At 44.7% G+C, this 16,595-nt stretch overlaps 2 protein-coding genes across 3 annotated transcripts in view; one reads left to right on the forward strand and one right to left on the reverse strand.

Moving 5' to 3' along the window:
- bin3 (bridging integrator 3) overlaps window positions 1-1,563 on the forward strand; it is a 35,452-nt gene extending 33,889 nt beyond the window's left edge. Inside the window, exon 9 of the mRNA XM_056418062.1 lies at window positions 105-1,563. Coding sequence (XP_056274037.1) covers window positions 105-251 — 147 coding nt within the window. The 3' untranslated portion in view covers window positions 252-1,563. The remainder of the gene's footprint in view (window positions 1-104) is intronic.
- acsl2 (acyl-CoA synthetase long chain family member 2) lies at window positions 621-15,000 on the reverse strand. Of its 2 annotated transcripts, none has more exons than XM_056418044.1 (20): window positions 14,937-15,000; window positions 10,117-10,355; window positions 9,594-9,708; window positions 9,381-9,445; window positions 9,173-9,274; window positions 7,965-8,064; window positions 6,584-6,762; window positions 6,417-6,449; window positions 6,156-6,207; window positions 5,959-6,032; window positions 5,549-5,626; window positions 5,316-5,450; window positions 5,098-5,232; window positions 3,810-3,978; window positions 3,637-3,725; window positions 3,451-3,567; window positions 2,974-3,117; window positions 2,780-2,881; window positions 2,620-2,691; window positions 621-2,522 (listed from the first exon to the last, which is right to left on the reverse strand). In XM_056418044.1, the coding sequence occupies exons 2-20, from the start codon at window positions 10,351-10,353 to the stop codon at window positions 2,382-2,384; spliced, it is 2,139 nt and encodes a 712-aa protein (XP_056274019.1). In that variant the 5' UTR covers window positions 10,354-10,355; window positions 14,937-15,000; the 3' UTR covers window positions 621-2,381. The 2 variants fall into 2 exon arrangements, with proteins under 2 accessions (XP_056274019.1, XP_056274020.1); XM_056418045.1 differs by lacking the exon at window positions 14,937-15,000 and adding an exon at window positions 14,058-14,229.
- Window positions 15,001-16,595: the final 1,595 nt, after the last annotated feature.

A 16,595-nucleotide genomic window follows, 5' to 3' on the forward strand; every position in this document is an offset into this window, starting at 1 on the left:
TGGGAGTTTTCCAGAGAGCAGGCATCTAACAAAGATCTGTGGATCTTCTCCGAGTTTCTTTCCGACGGGACTCCTCTTTTCATTCTCCTCCTTCTGCTCCACAGGTTGTCTATTTCACCGAGATGTACAACATCTTCAGCGAGCTCACGGACCGGATCGACCAGGCAGGGCTGACCGACGAGCAGAGGGAGAGGGAAACCGAGGCCAAGCTGGGCGAGTTGCGCGCTCTGTCCATTGTCGCCGACGACTGAGAGAGGAAAGCCGGAAAAAAAGCGGGATGGGTTCCTTTCATGCCTCTCTGAATGGATCGCAGTCTTTTCGGGCGCCTCGGTGCAGTTCAAGCGGACGGCAGCGGCCTTAACCTGATTATCAGATTGTTTCCTCGCGGCCTCGTCACCCCTCATTCCTCTTGCACGACACTCCCACGTTTCATTCTTTTCCTCAGAGACTCTCTGCAACTCAAAGCAGCTGAATTGCCACATCAACTCAGCCGTCAGCCAAGTGCAGCATTATGAGCCAATATGTCTTTCTTTGTTGTTGCGAGGGACTCAAACAGTTTCCGTCAGAACTAATAAGCAAGGTTACACTTTGTGGTTTCAGAGATGTCGAGAAGCAGGAAATGAGCATGAATGTTTTTATTAGTCACATCTGCAATGCTACTAACAATCTGTGAAAGTGTTTTTATCACCAGTTTGAATGACAAACACTACAGACTATTGTGTAATATACTGCAGGTTACCAGCAACACCATGCACATCTGTATTCTGGCCTGGTGACCCCTAAGTTCATCTGTGTGCCATGTTGTGCGAGGGCTTTTTATCGGGGTTTATAAGGGAGCAGTGGGAACATCGCCTGTGCATCAAGTGCCCACATTGTCCCGGCTGTGGATGCAACATGAAAGCTCTCTTCAGTAAAGGGAGATTGTGCCCGCGCATGCAGAGAACAAGTTACTGTTGAGGTCTAATAAAAAAACAGACTGGTGCGCCCTCTAGTGGACAATACGAATCATGACCGTTTCCTTTTATTCACACCATCTCCATCCTTTGTTTTGTGGTTCAGTTTGTCTGTTAGGAACAAGCCTCACACATTGGCCCTCTGAAGAAAGTCTCTGTATTCTCAACCAGTTAGAAGCCAACTTGTTTGTTCAGCTTTCCAGGATTTTAGACCAATCTATACCGTCATTGCTCTCGTTTCCACCTTCATTCCTGCCTCAGTGTGATCGCCACATACTCGATGGTAATGCACAACAATTGTTCCATCATGTTTGTGGATTTTTTTTTTTTAAAGGGTGTCATATCCAGATGTTTTCTGTTTATTCCCCCACATTTTTTAATTCTAAATAAATCCTTAGTTGAATGTCTTTTGAGTTGTTATATCTTAATTACACGTGTATTAATGAAGGTTTTTCTAAATGAAGTTTAATTGTTCGATTTTTCTTTTAAAAAGTAAGTGGGTTTTGATTTAGTTTTTTTTATAAATGAATTAACACAAATCTGTGAAATGACTTTTTCAGCCATCATTGTAATGTATCGTGAAATAAATTAACGGAGAATAGCAACCATGTTTACAGTTGTATTGTTGCCTTGATTTTAATTATGGATATCACTGCATATTTCTCTCAAATGCAGGAGTTGTTAAATCATTTAAAATCACACAAAATGTTACTATTTTTTTTTTTTCTGTTCAGTTTCACTTTACTGGAATTAGTCAGTAGTGTCCCGTCAGTGAATCTCATAAGCAGTATGTACCGTTCAGTTTTAACCAAGTCCATGCTGGTTGAACCCCTCAGTTTCATTTTAGGTGATGGATGACTTGCTCACACTGGTTTATGAAATCTTTCTGAACCAATATGAAAAAAAAACAACAGACGATCAAGAGTGTTGATGAAAAGCTGAACGACGGCCCAAACACCTAAACTTATCGCAAGTTCTGAGCATCGATGTCCCTTTTTAAAATCAGGGCCGTGTAAATGAAATGTCTAACTTGACGTCTCTGCAGGCCGCTTCTTATTACCTTGGATGTTTATCTCTTCAACTATACAATAATTTATGTATCAGTAAAATCTCCCAGTAAATAACTCTGAATTAGTGACAGACAAAAGTGAGATTGGACTTCAAAACTAAGTCAAAGTAGTTCGGTCCCAATCTGTTATTTTTCACGTGAAGTTACGACAATACACACATGTGCAGGAGCTGGATTTGAATTAAAACTTTGAGGCAAAATACCAATATTCCAAATGATATACAGTTGTACATTTCAAAATAAGGCACTGCTGGACGTATAGAATTTAATGTTTCCTCTTTTCCCGGGTCTGTCCAATTTGTGTCATCTCTTTATTGGACACCAGTAACCTTGGTTTTTGTGTGCGTGTGTGGCGTCCCTTAAAAGGCTGTCTTGCTGTACATGCTCGATATTTGTTCCTGAAAGGTTCTGCGGATGTCAGCGCGTCGACTTTTCAGCGTGGGGGTGAGAAGGCCGTTGGCGATGCTGAACGTCTCTGGATGCAAGTGGAGGTCCTTCACCTGAAAGAAAAGAGACGCACAAAATCACACCAAAAATCATTTTTGAAAAGTGAGTTGCGGATGTATAGCGAGCCCGATGTCAGCAGAGACTCCTCACTTGCTCAAAGGACTTCAGCCCTGCTTCCTTCCCTACAGCTTTCATGTCCTCTAAAACGGCGTTCCCTAAATCCTGTTGAAAGACGAGCGACTGTCATTTTTTTCCGAGACTTATCCGGTGTAAAAAAAAAAGTTATGAAATTGGGATTTTGATGACATACAGGATTCTGGCACAGCTCTTCATAGGATCCCACAAATCCTCTGTCTTTAGCCCAGCTGACGAACACCTCGGGGTCAGGTACAACGATGCCGATGAGATGAGACTGGGGACACAAAAATACACGAGAAAAATCTAAACTTGAACCAAAGCCAACGATTTGAATCTCGATAAACCCGACATGAAATCAAACTGGACCTGTAAACTGTCCCCGTGCACGAACACTTGGAGCACCGGGACGCAGCGTATGTAGACGTTCTCGATCTTCTCTGGAGCGATGTACTCTCCCTGGGACAACTTGAAGATGTGCTTCTTCCTGTCGATGATGCGGAGCGTCCCGTTCTGGCGGAGGACAAGCGGAGACACTTACGGCGGGGCTAAACAACCACGTCGGTCAGCTGAGCTCGGGCGAGTACACTGCAAAAATTCAGCCTCAAAAAACAAGAAGAAAAAGTAATAAAATGAGGGAATATTACTTGAAATAAGACAAATTATCTGCCAACAGAACAGGAAAATTTGACTTGCCAAGATTTCTTAAAACAAGTGAAATGCTCTAACCCTGCCTTGTAAGAAGCAATATCTTGTCAGTCAAAAAACAAGCATAGATTGCCTTAATTTGAAATATTTCATCTTACTTAGATTTAAATTTTTGCAGTGTATTGCATCTGATCTTACTGGAAGCCACTGGCCCACGTCCCCGCTGTGCAGCCAGCCGTCGCTGTCCAAGGCTTCAGCCGTCCTCTCCGGGTCCTTCAGGTAACCTCTGAACACACTGGGGCCTTTTATACAGATCTAACGTGACAAAGGGCGTCAGTCGATCTGTCGCGCGTGCGATGCGACGGCGCGATCGGATCACCTCACCTCTCCGTCGCCGTTCTTGGCGTAGTAGTTCATATCAGGGATGTCTATCAGCTTCACCTTGGCACAGGGCAAAGGAGGCCCCACGTGACCTGAAAAAAGACACCCGCGCACCGGCTGAGGACGAGGTTCACCGGCACCGAAGCGCGAGCCGGTCGGGTGGCGTTTTTTTTTACCTGCGGTCCAGTCGCCCGGCATGGAGAAGGTGCAGCCGGCGGTGCACTCCGTCTGGCCGTAGCCCTCAAAGATCAGACAGCCCATCGTGGCTCTGAGGAAGGACAGCACAGTGGGGGAGATGGGTGCCGAGGCAGTCAGGGCGAACCGCAGATTACCTCCTAAACTGGCCTGAAACACAAGCGACGCAGTATTCATGGACAACGGCTCCAACACAAACTTATTTTTCTTACAAGCAAAATTCTATTTTCAACCTACAACGGGGTGTTTTTCTGCATCGACCATAACGAGCCAAGATCTGTCGGCGTGCGTGTTTTCTCCACGACGCTCCCGCAGGACCGTGATGCTAGAAATGTGGCCTTGAGGACTGGAATAGTCGTGCTCCTCTTGTGAAGTTCGGATGCAAATGTGTTGATTATTTGCACGGCTGCTGGTCTCCGTGGACCACGCGCTGTGTTACGTGCTGTAAAATATAAAACGGTGACAAATATAGTCACAGATAGAGTCCTGGATTTTAAAAAAATGTTTAAATGTCAGACTGAAAACCTCGGTGGTGGAATGAGCTCCCCACTGACAGCAGGACAGCAGAAAGTCTCTACGTCTTCCACCGGAAACTAAAAGCACATCTTTACCAACAATATCGGGATTTAAAAAACCAGATTACCACTTCAGTGGCTCTTAATTACCTTCGCATTGAAAATGCGGAAGGTTATGTTTTGATCGCCTTGTATTTATTTATTTATTTGTATGCGTGTTCCTCGCATAAGTCAAAAAGTATTAAACCGAATCGCATGAAATTTGGTGGGATGATTGGTTATTATCCGGGGGCCATTTGATTAGATTTTGGGATCAATCGGGTTAAAGGTCAAGGTCATGGAAAGGTCAAAATCTTCTTTTTACCATAGCACGGTCAATTTTTATCCAATTAGCATGCAACTAATGCCAAAATGTTCATAATTCAATGCCCAATCTTGTGATATGCGAAGGTATGCGCTCTACCGAGTGCCCGTTCTAGTTATGTTACTTTTGTAGTTTGACTTTCTTGAAGAAATGTTACTTTCTTGATTCTTGTTGTTCCGAGTTTGTACTCTTGGTTGATGCACTTATTGTAAGTCGCTTTGGATAAAAGCGTCTGCTAAATGACATGTAATGTAATGCAATGTAAAAAAAACATCTGTAGTTGAAGTTTTGTTTTGGGGGTTGGTTTCTGAAGAGGCCTTTATCAAAGTAAATGAACTGAACGCATGGAAAATATGATCCAGGTGGAAAGAGAAGCTTCCAGCAACTGACCTGAATCCTGTTGAACACCAGTCTGTCCCACAGACTGTTGTTGCGTACGACGCCGCTGCTGAGCTCCGCCTGCTTCCTCCTCACGGCGAAGTGAAGCAACGCCCGTCGTAACGGGGAGGTCACCGAACCCAGGATCTTTATAGGAACCGGAAACCAGTGTTCAAACATTACAGACGGAGCAGGGAGCGAGAGAGACCGGTCTGAATAGATCCACTCACCTTGTCGTAGATGCGATTGAGTAAACGAGGCACGACGGGAAACAAGGTCGGTTTGAGAGTTTTAATGTCATCCATGAGAAGGGAAAGGTCACCTTGGTAGAATCCTACTCTGGCCCCGTGGCAGAACATAGAGAGCTGGGACGGAAATAAACTTATCTTAGACACACTGCAAAAAACAACAACAAAAAACACACACACACAAAAAAAACACATCTGAAAAGAGCATCAGCTACCTGAATCATCCTCTCGAACATGTGGGCAAGCGGCAGGTAAGAGATAGACACGTCCTCTTGTCGGATCACAAACGAACCCTGAGAGGAAAATGAGAATAATAAAAAAAAAGTGAGCAACGCACAGGGGAGAGATTCCGTTCAGGCAGCAGGCGTACGGAGAAGCCCCGCAGGCAATCAAACATGTCGGATGGCTTTCTCTACAGCAGTTAGATAGCACAATCTTTATATGGGGGGGGGGCAATTAGTTAAAGTACCTCGCGCCGTCAGGGGCAATCAAACAGCCAATTAATCATACCATTAGACGCAGCGGGGAGAGGGACAGTTTGGAGATAGAGAGACAAGCAGGTGGGAAGTGATGGTGGCTGTGAGGCTGTTCTCAATTAGACAAGGAGGTGGAAGTGTAGACAGACCTCCAGGATCTTAATGACAGAGGAAGTGTTGGAGGCGATGTTGCCGTGGGTGATCATGGCTCCCTTGGGCTTCCCTGGATAAATAAACAAGACATTGACGGAAACTACAGCGGTGCCATAAAGAAAAGGTCGTTCGCGGGCACCGAAGGACGCCGCTGACGGATAATCACATCGAAACGCGGGAAATCGGACGTTACCTGTGGTCCCGCTGGTGAAGCAGACCACGGCCAGATCCTGAGGCTGGGGCGGCTACAGCAGGCCGCAACGAAATGGGGACAATATGACGACAGGCTCGCCCCCACTCGAAATGGAAGTGCTCTTTACAAGTGAGCGTTAATGATATCTTATGGGACAGGAGCAATGATGAAACGGCCGTCCCGGCATTTAGAGGGGGATTAGCCGTTTACAGGAACCGGTTTGATGCGGCGACGGAGCAGCTGCAGGACGATGAAACTCACCACGGGATCTTTGAGGTTCTGCCTTCCCAGATCCTAAGATGTGGACGAAGAGGAGTCCTTCACATCAATTTACATATCACCATTGAGAACTAAATTAAAAAGGGGGACACATCTAAATGAGTCTGCATTATAGGGATGGAGTACTCCCCCCCCGCCCCTCTGCTCACCATGAGATGCTCCAGTTTCAGAACCTCCACCTCGCAGTTCTTCGCCCTCTCGACAAACGCGTCGCTGAAGTCGTTGAAGAGAACCAGGCAGGAGAGCTTCGGGGTCACGCCCGCCTCCTTGTTCTCCAACAACGCCGCGGCCTTCTCCTCCCGGTCGCAGATCACCAGAGAGATCTCCGCTGATGACGCCAAGAGTTACTCGCGAGAAAGTACAGTGTGCCGACGGTGTTCAGCCCAAAGAGATACGGCGATAGTCGTCTAAGCGGCTTTAGTTGGGAGGGCAGTGAAGCTCAAAGAGGCAACAGACTTTTCTTTTTTTTCCATTTCCTACTCCATCACATCTGTATGACTTTGCATATGAAGATTTTATATTAAAAACATAAAATACATTGTACTTAGATACTTTATACAAATGTATTATTTTGACTATTAATATTTTTTTAAAGCCCCGTTATATGAAATTATATGATATGATATATTCCTTTATTCGTCCCACAGTGGGGAAATTTAAAAATACAATTATGATGTACACTACCGTTCAAAAGTTTGGGGTCATCCAGACAATTTCGTGTCTTCCATGAAAACTCACTTTTATTTATCAAATGAATTGAAAATATAGTCAAGACATTGACAAGGTCAGAAATAATGATTAATATTTGAAGTATTAATTTTGTTCTTCAAACTTCAAGCTCAAAGGAAGGCCAGTTGTATAGCTTATATCACCAGCATAACTGTTTTCAGCTGTGCTAACATAATTGCACGGGTTTTCTAATCAGATATTAGTCTTCTAAGGCGATTAGCAAACACAATGTACCATTAGAACACTGGAGTGATAGTTGATGGAAATGGGCCTCTATACACCTCTGGAGATATTTCATTAGAAACCAGACGTTTCTACCTAGAATAGTCATTTACCACATTAACAATGTATAGAGTGTATTTTTGATTCATGTTATCTTTATTGAAAAAACAGTGCTTTTCTTTGAAAAATAAAGACATTTCTAAGTGACCCCAAACTTTTTAACGGTAGTGTATGTATTAATAGTTATTATCACCTCCGACCTGTTTTTTCTGAAGCACTATGAGTACTTTCTCATTTTATACTTCACGTACATTTAGCTGATCACACTTCTGTACTTTTACTTAAGTTGTATAATATCAAGAATTTAAAAAGCAGGACATCTACTTAATGAAGTACTTTTCGTTTGATGTTTATCCAATTATCTCTTAGATGTTATGATATGCTCACCGTTTGCACGACGTCTCCAAAACAACACTATACTGCTCACCACTACGGTATGTTTCAGTTGAATTGACAAACCAATGGCAGTTTATATGGTTTCAATACAAGCCCGTGAACACTGCGCCATCATGTGCTCACCCAGGGTGAGGATGTGCACTATGGCCTCCAGCCCCAGCGTGTCGTACAGAGGCACCACCGCCATGGAGTAGGTGTAGCAGGCCAGCTCCGAGATGATCCACTGCGGCCGGCAGAGGGAGACAAAGCGGCACCGTTAAGACTTCCAGCCTTCACACACACACTGCCGCCCGAGTACTCGTTCAGGTCGATATTTAAAAACACATAAGAGTAACGTGTGGTTATGTAGATCGTAACGCATTTCATACTTATTAAAAAACAAAAACATTTAAAGTAAAAAGCATTCCTCTGTGCGTAGACAGGTCTGATGAGAGGTTACAGGCTCTGATGGAGCAGGAAATTATCTTTCACCACATCTACACAAAGATGGCTTTGCCTGACTGATGTTACTAAATGAGATTGGGAGTCGGCCTGCTCCGATCACAGCTGCCCTGGAGACCCACACGCACCACTAGCGCTCCGCTTTCATTATGAATTAAGGCAAACGCACTTTCAGGACTGACAAAAACAAATCAGATTTTAATGTTTCAACATTCATAGAGGAAATGTGATCCTGATACGAGTGAAGAGGAGAGGAGCAAACCTCTGTGGAGATGAGAATATATATCCAGGGGAAATACACATTTGAACTAGAACGGGCACTCGGTAGAGCGCATACCTTCGCATATCACAAGATTGGGCATTGAATTATGAACATTTTGGTATTAGTTGCATGCCAATTGGATACAAATTGACCGTGCTATGGTAAAAAGAAGATTTTGACCTTTTCATGACCTTGACCTTTGACCCGATTGATCCCAAAATCTAATCAAATGGTCCCCGGATAATAACCAATCATCCCACCAAATTTCATGCGATTTAAGAAGATGTTGACCTTTTCATGACCTTGACCTTTGACCCGATCGATCCCAAAATCGAATCAAATGGTCCCCGGATAATAACCAATCATCCCGCGAAATTTCATGCGATTCGGTTTAAAACTTTTTTTGTTATGCAAATAACACGCATACAAATAAATAAATAAATAAATAAATACACGGCGATCAAAACATTACCTTCTGCATTTTCAATGCGAAGGTAACTATTGGGCTGTGGATCGGTTAAAAAGGATTTGATTCGAAGCGAGAAAAATCTGTGCCAAACTAAAGCTCTCGGGGTAAAAGAACAAAACAAACGTCACACTCCAGAAACAGTGACGCAGCTGCTCTTACCTCTGGTCTGTTTTGTGCAAATATCCCCACAAATTGCTGCGGGTTGGGCCGGCAGCCTTTGGCCAGCAGCCCGGAGCCCAGCACCTGCGCCCGCTCAGCCACCTACAGAGCCGGGGATGCTCAAGTCAGCAAACGGCAAAGAGCGACACGACGCACAGAAGCGCTCCGACGACGGGAGTCTTAAAAAAAGGGCGAGAGCGCGTCCCACCTCGGCGTAGGAGATCCACTGGTAGGGCTGCGCCGGCTTTCTGAAGCCCAGACACGGCCCGTTTCCTGGGGGACACAAGGCGGCCGTCATACAGTATTTGACATGTGACGTCTGGGATATGCTGACGGTTTAATTTAATTTTTTTTTTGCACCGTTCTTTGAGACGCTTACACAATGACACGTAGGAACCACATACAAATTAAATATGTTCACCTGCAATCCGCAATCCTCTCTGGAACATGTCAAAGGCCGTCCTCGTGTCATCGTAGTAAAACTCCAGCAGCGAGTCGTCTTTAAGAAGAGCCGATCGCCGGCAGCAGGGATCTCCCTGCAACGAGCGCTCGCATCAAGCACGAATGATGATAATAACAACAACAACAACTAGAACGGGCACTCGGTAGAGCGCATACCACAATATTGGGCATTGAATTATGAACATTTTGGCATTAATTGCATGCCAATTGGATAGAAGTTGACCGTCCTATGGTAAAAAGAAGATTTTGACCTTTTCATGACCTTGACCTTTGACCCGATCGATCCCAAAATCTAATCAAATAGCCCCGGATAATAAACAATCATCCCACCGAATTTCATGCGATTCGGTTTAATACTTTTTGTGTTATGCGAGTAACACGCATACAAACAAATAAATAAATGGCGATCAAAACATAACCTTCCGCATTTTCAATGCGAAGGTAACAACAACAACAACAACAACGCCCATGAGGCGACTCACATTCACAGCCACAGACTGGGCTTGCAGATCGCAGGGAGGGCGCATGGGCCGAGGCCGCGTCAGCAGCCAGTACGCCGTGAGGGAGGCCACGGCGCCGATGCCCAGCAGAGAGGAGGCGGACAGAGGCAGAGAGAAGGAGCACAGGGGCGACGGCACAAGACTCCACAGGTGGTCCGATTCGGGACCCCCGAGTCCAGCGCTGGAGCGAAGTGACCGCAGCCACTCCTGGAAATGCATAACTGAGAGCAGAGGACAGAAAGACGGCAGACGGAGTGAAACGGGAGGGAGCTTCGTGGGGCGCAAAAATAAAGATGCAGCGACTCCAGCAAGAAGGCAGAAAACATTTAGCAGAGCAACGTCAGGTTGACGGGTTCAATAAAGTTGTTTCAAGCCAGTTTGAAACATGCAGTTGTCCTTCGACGGCCTTTTTCCCTCTTTCACCTTGTGAGTCTGTAATTATGTGTGTGAGTCTGTGTGTGTGTTTGTGTGTGTGTGTGAGTCTGTGTGTGTGAGTCTGTGTGTGTGAGTCTGTGTGTGTGTGAGTCTGTGTGTGAGTGCTTGTAATTGTGTGTGAGTCTGTTAGTGTGTGTGTGAGTCTGTGTCCGTGTGTGTGTGCTTGTGTGTGTGAGTCTGTGCGTGAGTCTGTGTGTGTGTGTGTGCGTGTGTGAGTCTGTCTGTGTGCGTCTCTCTGTGTGTGTGTGTGTGTGTGTGTGTGAGTCTGTGTGTGTGTGCTCGTGTTTGAGTCTGTGTCTGTCTGTGTGCGTGTGTGTGAGTCTGTGACTGTCTGTGTGTGTGAGTCTGTGAGTGTGAGTCTCTGTGTGTGTGTGTGAGTCTGTGACTGTCTATGTGCGTGTGCGAGTCTGTCTGTGTGCGCGTGTGTGAGTCTGTGACTGTCTGTGTGTGTGAGTCTGTGAGTGTGAGTCTCTGTGTGTGTGTGTGAGTCTGTGACTGTCTGTGTGTGTGTGAGTCTCTGTGTGTGTGTCTGCGTGTGTGTGTGTGTGTGTGTGTGTGTGTGTGTGTGTGTAAGCTGTGTGTGCGAGTCTGTCTGTCTGTGTGTGTGCGTGTGTGTGAGTCTGTCTGTGTGTGTGCGTGAGTCTGTGACTGTCTGTGTGTGTGTGAGTCTCTGTGTGTGTCTGTGTGTGTCCATAGCAAAATGACACCTATTGTTGCAGGAGCTACCAGAGTTTTGAGTTGTGCAAGATGTTCCCTGGCGGGAATGTTTCATTTGTAAAATTCCCCAGGTAACATTTTTTTAGACGGCTCGTCTTCTCCCCCCCAAAAAATAAAAAACTATAAAATTCCTTTAAAAAAAAAAGCAGCAAATCCTCACATTTGAGAAACTGGAGCCAGTGACTGTTTGATAAATAACCGCCTGTGGAGACACACCCAGAAGGAACAACAACTGGCGAAACAGAAACGGGCCCAGAGGTTACTCTCCGCCATGTTGTGCCACGCTTTCATTCACCAGGGAGGAGCGAGGGAGAACCGGGGTGCGTGCGGTAGAGAGCGGCTGGTGGGGAGATCGAGCCCACCCCCTTGATCCCCACACTGTATTGTTCATATCAAAACTTGATGAAAGAAGGCAGTGTTGTCCCAACACAGACTGAAAAACAGCGGCTCATTTCCCCGCTCCGACAAACCGGTTCATCTTCCGCCGGGCCAGGAATTCACCTCACTGAATAAATCTCTGCTTTCTCACATCCACTCCCCTCCCTAAAACACACCCTCAACCTCTCACCCACTTTCTCCCCCAGTGCCCAATAAGAGAGGAGCTAAAGAGTGATATACCACTCCTCCTCCTCCCCCTCCTCCTCCTCCTCCTCAGCCAGGCTGCTCCTGTGCTGGAGAATCCATCATTTCCTTTTAGCATCAATTAATCTGAATTAAAACTGCTCATTTGCCACGTTACACCTGCTGGAGCTTCAAGACAGCTGGCGATCCCATAAAGTCCTTTAATTGGTAAATAAATAAGAAACACAAAAAAAAGGGCTTTATGAGATGTGACACATGGGAAAAAAAGAAGAAAAAAAAGACAGTCCACAGTGAAGAGAGCTTCCTGTAACCTCTTTCTGTCTCCCTCTATCGCTCCCTCCTCCATCACTCCCATTCATAAGGTCTATTGTCAAAGGACCAGACAGGGAACATTGTGCTCCCAGCTTTTACTCCCTGGAAGAAATGAGACAAAAGGAACTGAACACACACACACACACACACGTGAAAACATACTGGAGGAATACAAATGCACCTCCACAGCACATGCCAGTTGGAGGAGAACCGCTCGAGTGGCGGTTCACACCTGAATTTGCACATAAGAGAGAGGTTGACACAGAGCGTGACGGCATCGTGAGGACTCACGTTCAAACAACAATAGTGGATGCAAAGTATTTTTGGAGCAGTAGATGTTTGCCACAACAAACAAAATGCATTTAAAAATGGAAGTCATTGACATCCTGCTGCAAGTGCATACCGAGTGCAGTTTCCCAGGCGGAAGAGGCAGATAATGGAGAGCCTGAGGCCGTCGGCATGTCTGTGCGCATCGAGTCCAGCCGACAGGCTGAGACACAACTGAGAGACTCAGACCAGCTGCGCGGCAGAATATACAACCGCGAAAACAAAAAACCGGTTTAGAGAAAAATCTGGGAGGTAGTCGATGATGAATAGAACTTTAAGGGATCAAAATGTCCGTCATTGTTTGTTACGCCACATTTTGGAAAGTGCCGTAAATCAAAGAAAGTGAATTACAACATCATTAAAAATGGGAGATTATAGAAATAGTTTACAATTTAATTTGAAAAAGTATTAAGAGTAAAATGATCAAATCAAATCAGGGCTTGAATGTAGGATTTGAGAATGTGTGTAGTTGTTGTAGAAAGACATTTTTCCAGGGTAACAGTAAATAAATATTAAATAGGTAGCGTCATAATAAGATTTTGGTATATTAACAAATGGGTTTGGGTCAAATGCAGAGAAGAATTTCCCAACTGTGGGATCAATAAACATGTACATTAAATTAAGAAGGAACTAGTGCAGGGACTTTAAATGACAGAAGTTCTCTACATTTCTTTCTCAATATAAAACGTGGGCAGCAAGACAGAGTTTTAATTATCATATCGATGTTTTGGTCGAGCCGGAGGTCATTCATAAACGGCTGCTTTATATCAAATTATGCATGTTTTTTTTAATCACAAGCAGACAGAAAAGGACTGACCTTAATTATGTTCCTTCAGTTATAGAGCGCTTTAGTTTTTTTTGCTGATAAATTCAAAACTTTACGAATTTGTTCTACAAAATGAAGTCTCCTCCAAGCAAAATGACTGCATTGAAAAACGCCATGAATCATAAAAAGAGCGAGAAGAGGCTGTGCACGGCGGGCTCGAGCTTCTGTGGGGATGAGAGCGATGCTCGCCCCTGACCCAGAAAACTACAGGAGGTGACATGAGGAGGGGGGGGGGGGGAGAGACGACAGCATTTTATAACCAGCAGCAATGAACTCTGCACACTTTCCTTGTGCCATGAGAAGTGAATGGTCCGAGTAAGAGAAGGGGGGGGGGGGGGGGACACGTGAGGCTGGCCGGGCGGTGGGGGGGAAACCATCAAAAAGGGAAAGAAAGAAAAGCTTCTGTGTTTTTTTCCAGCTGTGATTCCCAAATGAAGCGTGAAGAACCCAGGCTTATTCACGAGTGTTTTTTTTTGTGGAAGGGGAAGATGGTGTCGAACCAATCCTGCACATGTAGGAAAAAAACACTTTCCTTTCCTCATGATGATGCACACGAGTCTGCCAGGGTGTCAAATTCACTTTAAACCAATCAGGATTCTCACACAGACAATGCCACATTTGTGCTCGCACCCCCCCCCCATCCCTCCAGCCTGAAATGTCATGTAACCATGCAGCACCAGTTTCAAACATCACTACGCAGCAGTAATCTTCCCCGGCCCCACACCTCACGGGTCACTTGAAATGTGTGGGTTGCTGTGCGGCCTCCGACCTCGGCTGCCACCCCTGGAGGTCCAGCCGATACCACGGAGCTGTCAGGCACCGAGGAGCGGATGGCAGCGAGCTGGCAGCGAGCTGGCATCTGGCCGTGTGGACAGCTTCCAACATGTTGCGAGCTCCAGAATATGTAGACATGCAGGTTAATACAGCTACAACACTCTGGCTAAAGAAAACAAAACGACTCAGCGTAGACTATGCTGTACATATTGTGAAGAGCCCTTTGAGGCAAATCTGGGAGATTGGGTTGTACATGAAATTAACTTGACACGAACAGAAGTCTGATTTTACCAGGAAAAAAAATAAAGTTAAGGGCTGAAAGGTTTTCCAACCATATCCATCCTCAGCTTTAAGGCTCAGGGATACTTTAAGTGTTACATGGGCACCAGGTCTTTTTAAAGAATGTGGACGTATGCTGCAAGAGTATCAAACCAACTGTACGTCTCTGCACTATGACGTCATTCTGCAAATACTACAGCACGAGAGCTGAAGCTTTCACTCGCATTGGCCTCATGTGGTCAATGCGAGTGAAAGCTGCAGTGGAGCAGAAGGCGCGATGCAACACGACATGCCACACGGAGGAGGCACCGTTGCTCCTCGGGTGTGGATGCAGGCCGAGGGGAAAGCCCGCATCTCATCCCCGGAGCTTTTCTTTTTTAAAGTTCAGGCAAGCAGTTTGTCAACAGGTTGCTCATCTCCGCAGAGCTCAGAGGACTTTTCTTTTTACTTGGAGGAATCGGATCTTTCGGAGTTTAAGTTTGTTTCTATCTCTGAAGCGACCGTGAAGAACCTCGGAGGCTCACCCCAAGAGAGACCAAATGAAACGTACCTCGGTCAAACGCAGGCCTCCAACTGCTCCTGAGATTGTGCTCCAAAGTTAGTTCAGCAACTGATGCATCGGGACGCGTCGACGTCACCCTCAAAGCAATATGCGTTTATTTCCGGTCCAACCCTTTCACAATTAAAGCTTCTACTGATGGAAACTGCGCAAACCTCGTTGAGTTTGATATATAAAGCGGAAAAATTCACTCACAGACCAATTGTATTAGTCGTTGTAGCTTTATGCTTTACGCTAGCGTCGTGGCAAAAAAAGGAATTAGAAATGACAAAGTTAATGATAATGCTAATGCAAATTTGACGTGGAATTAAATGTTATGCAACAAATTGCTAAATAATTTTTTGGGTGTTCCAATCCCCCCCACACACACATGCAGGCACGAGCACAGACATTTTGGGGGGCAGGTGCTCAAACCAAAATAAAGGGCACCCATCGGCAAAATAATATTTATATTGATCGCTGTAACTTGAAGTTAGCAAGTAATTGAAACACATTTTGTCGTGAGAAGACATGAGAGCTAAACGAAATGAAATTGTTTTCTATTAACAATGACATTTTTAAATTTTTTAAACTTTTATTTACAAAATGATAGGAGCGAAAAATGCCATATAATAAACAACTTACTAACCTCGACCGCTCGGTCATGCCGGTAAATATCAAACCTCTGTAAAAAAGTTATAAAGCCTCAGTCTGATATTTCTATATATATATAAGTAGTTATTACAAGTGTTGTTTTTTCTTGCGTTTACTCTTTTCACCCTCTGCAATGCTCATACAAGATTGATCTTTGTAAAACTGGAACAGACAACACAAAGAGAAACATACCGCATAAAATAATGTGGTACAAGGATAGCAATCATAGTTTAGCTGCAATTTTCTAGCTGTGAATTATTGTGACATTTATAAAATTAATTAATAAGTTCAACATACTTTCGAAATTGTCTCAATAGCATGTATACAACACTAAGAAAATGCCTGCCTGTATATCTCTCCCTCTCTCTGTTCATTAAACATGACGTCAGTAAACAGCTGGACAAGGCTGTGAAACCACGGATTTCGTGAGTTTTTTGTTTATTGTTTTAGTGAGCACCGAGGAGCATGTCGGGGCGAAATTCTCACAAGATTTGGGGGGACCTGATGACAGAGAGAGTCACTTTTATTCTTCAATACTGGTGAATGAAAAAAAAAAGGGGCTCCAGCAGAAAGGGCACTTTTCTCATCCAGGGCAAAAGGGCTGGTGCTTGAGCACCACTAGGGGTCTATCTGTGCACGTGCCTGCACACATGTGTCATTAAGTATAATGTATAACTATAAATCAATCAATTATAAGTTCGTCAGTCAAGTATCTTTTATTTCACTATATATTTCGGCCTGATCCAATGATTTCAGTGTATAACCATCGTGATTTTTTTCAACAATTCAACAAGTTTTAGAATTTAATTCAGTTACTTTATTTTGAAGTTAGAAATCACACAACTTCTAGTATTCTTCTTTTTAGCTTTCTGTAGCTTTGACGCCTCTTTGCCAACACTGACGTCACTTTTTAATTGTGTTTGCGCCACATTTTGGGGGCGATCAAATAATGACAGACATTTTTTTCAAAAAAGTCTTATAAGTGAGACTGCAGATTTAAGAAGAAAGACAACACCG

This window comes from Pseudoliparis swirei, chromosome 7 (assembly GCF_029220125.1).
Source record: "Pseudoliparis swirei isolate HS2019 ecotype Mariana Trench chromosome 7, NWPU_hadal_v1, whole genome shotgun sequence".
Classification (NCBI taxonomy): Eukaryota; Metazoa; Chordata; class Actinopteri; order Perciformes; family Liparidae; genus Pseudoliparis; species Pseudoliparis swirei.

Bases quoted from the DNA above. Each gene is read 5' to 3' on its own strand.
- acsl2 (XM_056418044.1), bottom strand. From the start codon at position 10,353: ATGCATTTCCAGGAGTGGCTGCGGTCACTTCGCTCCAGCGCTGGACTC. The intron at 8,065-9,172 runs GTAAGAGCAGCT...TGCCGGCCGCAG, and splicing joins TTGCACAAAACAGACCAGAG to TGGATCATCTCGGAGCTGGC. The intron at 5,233-5,315 runs GTGAGTGGATCT...GTTCCTATAAAG, and splicing joins TCAATCGCATCTACGACAAG to ATCCTGGGTTCGGTGACCTC.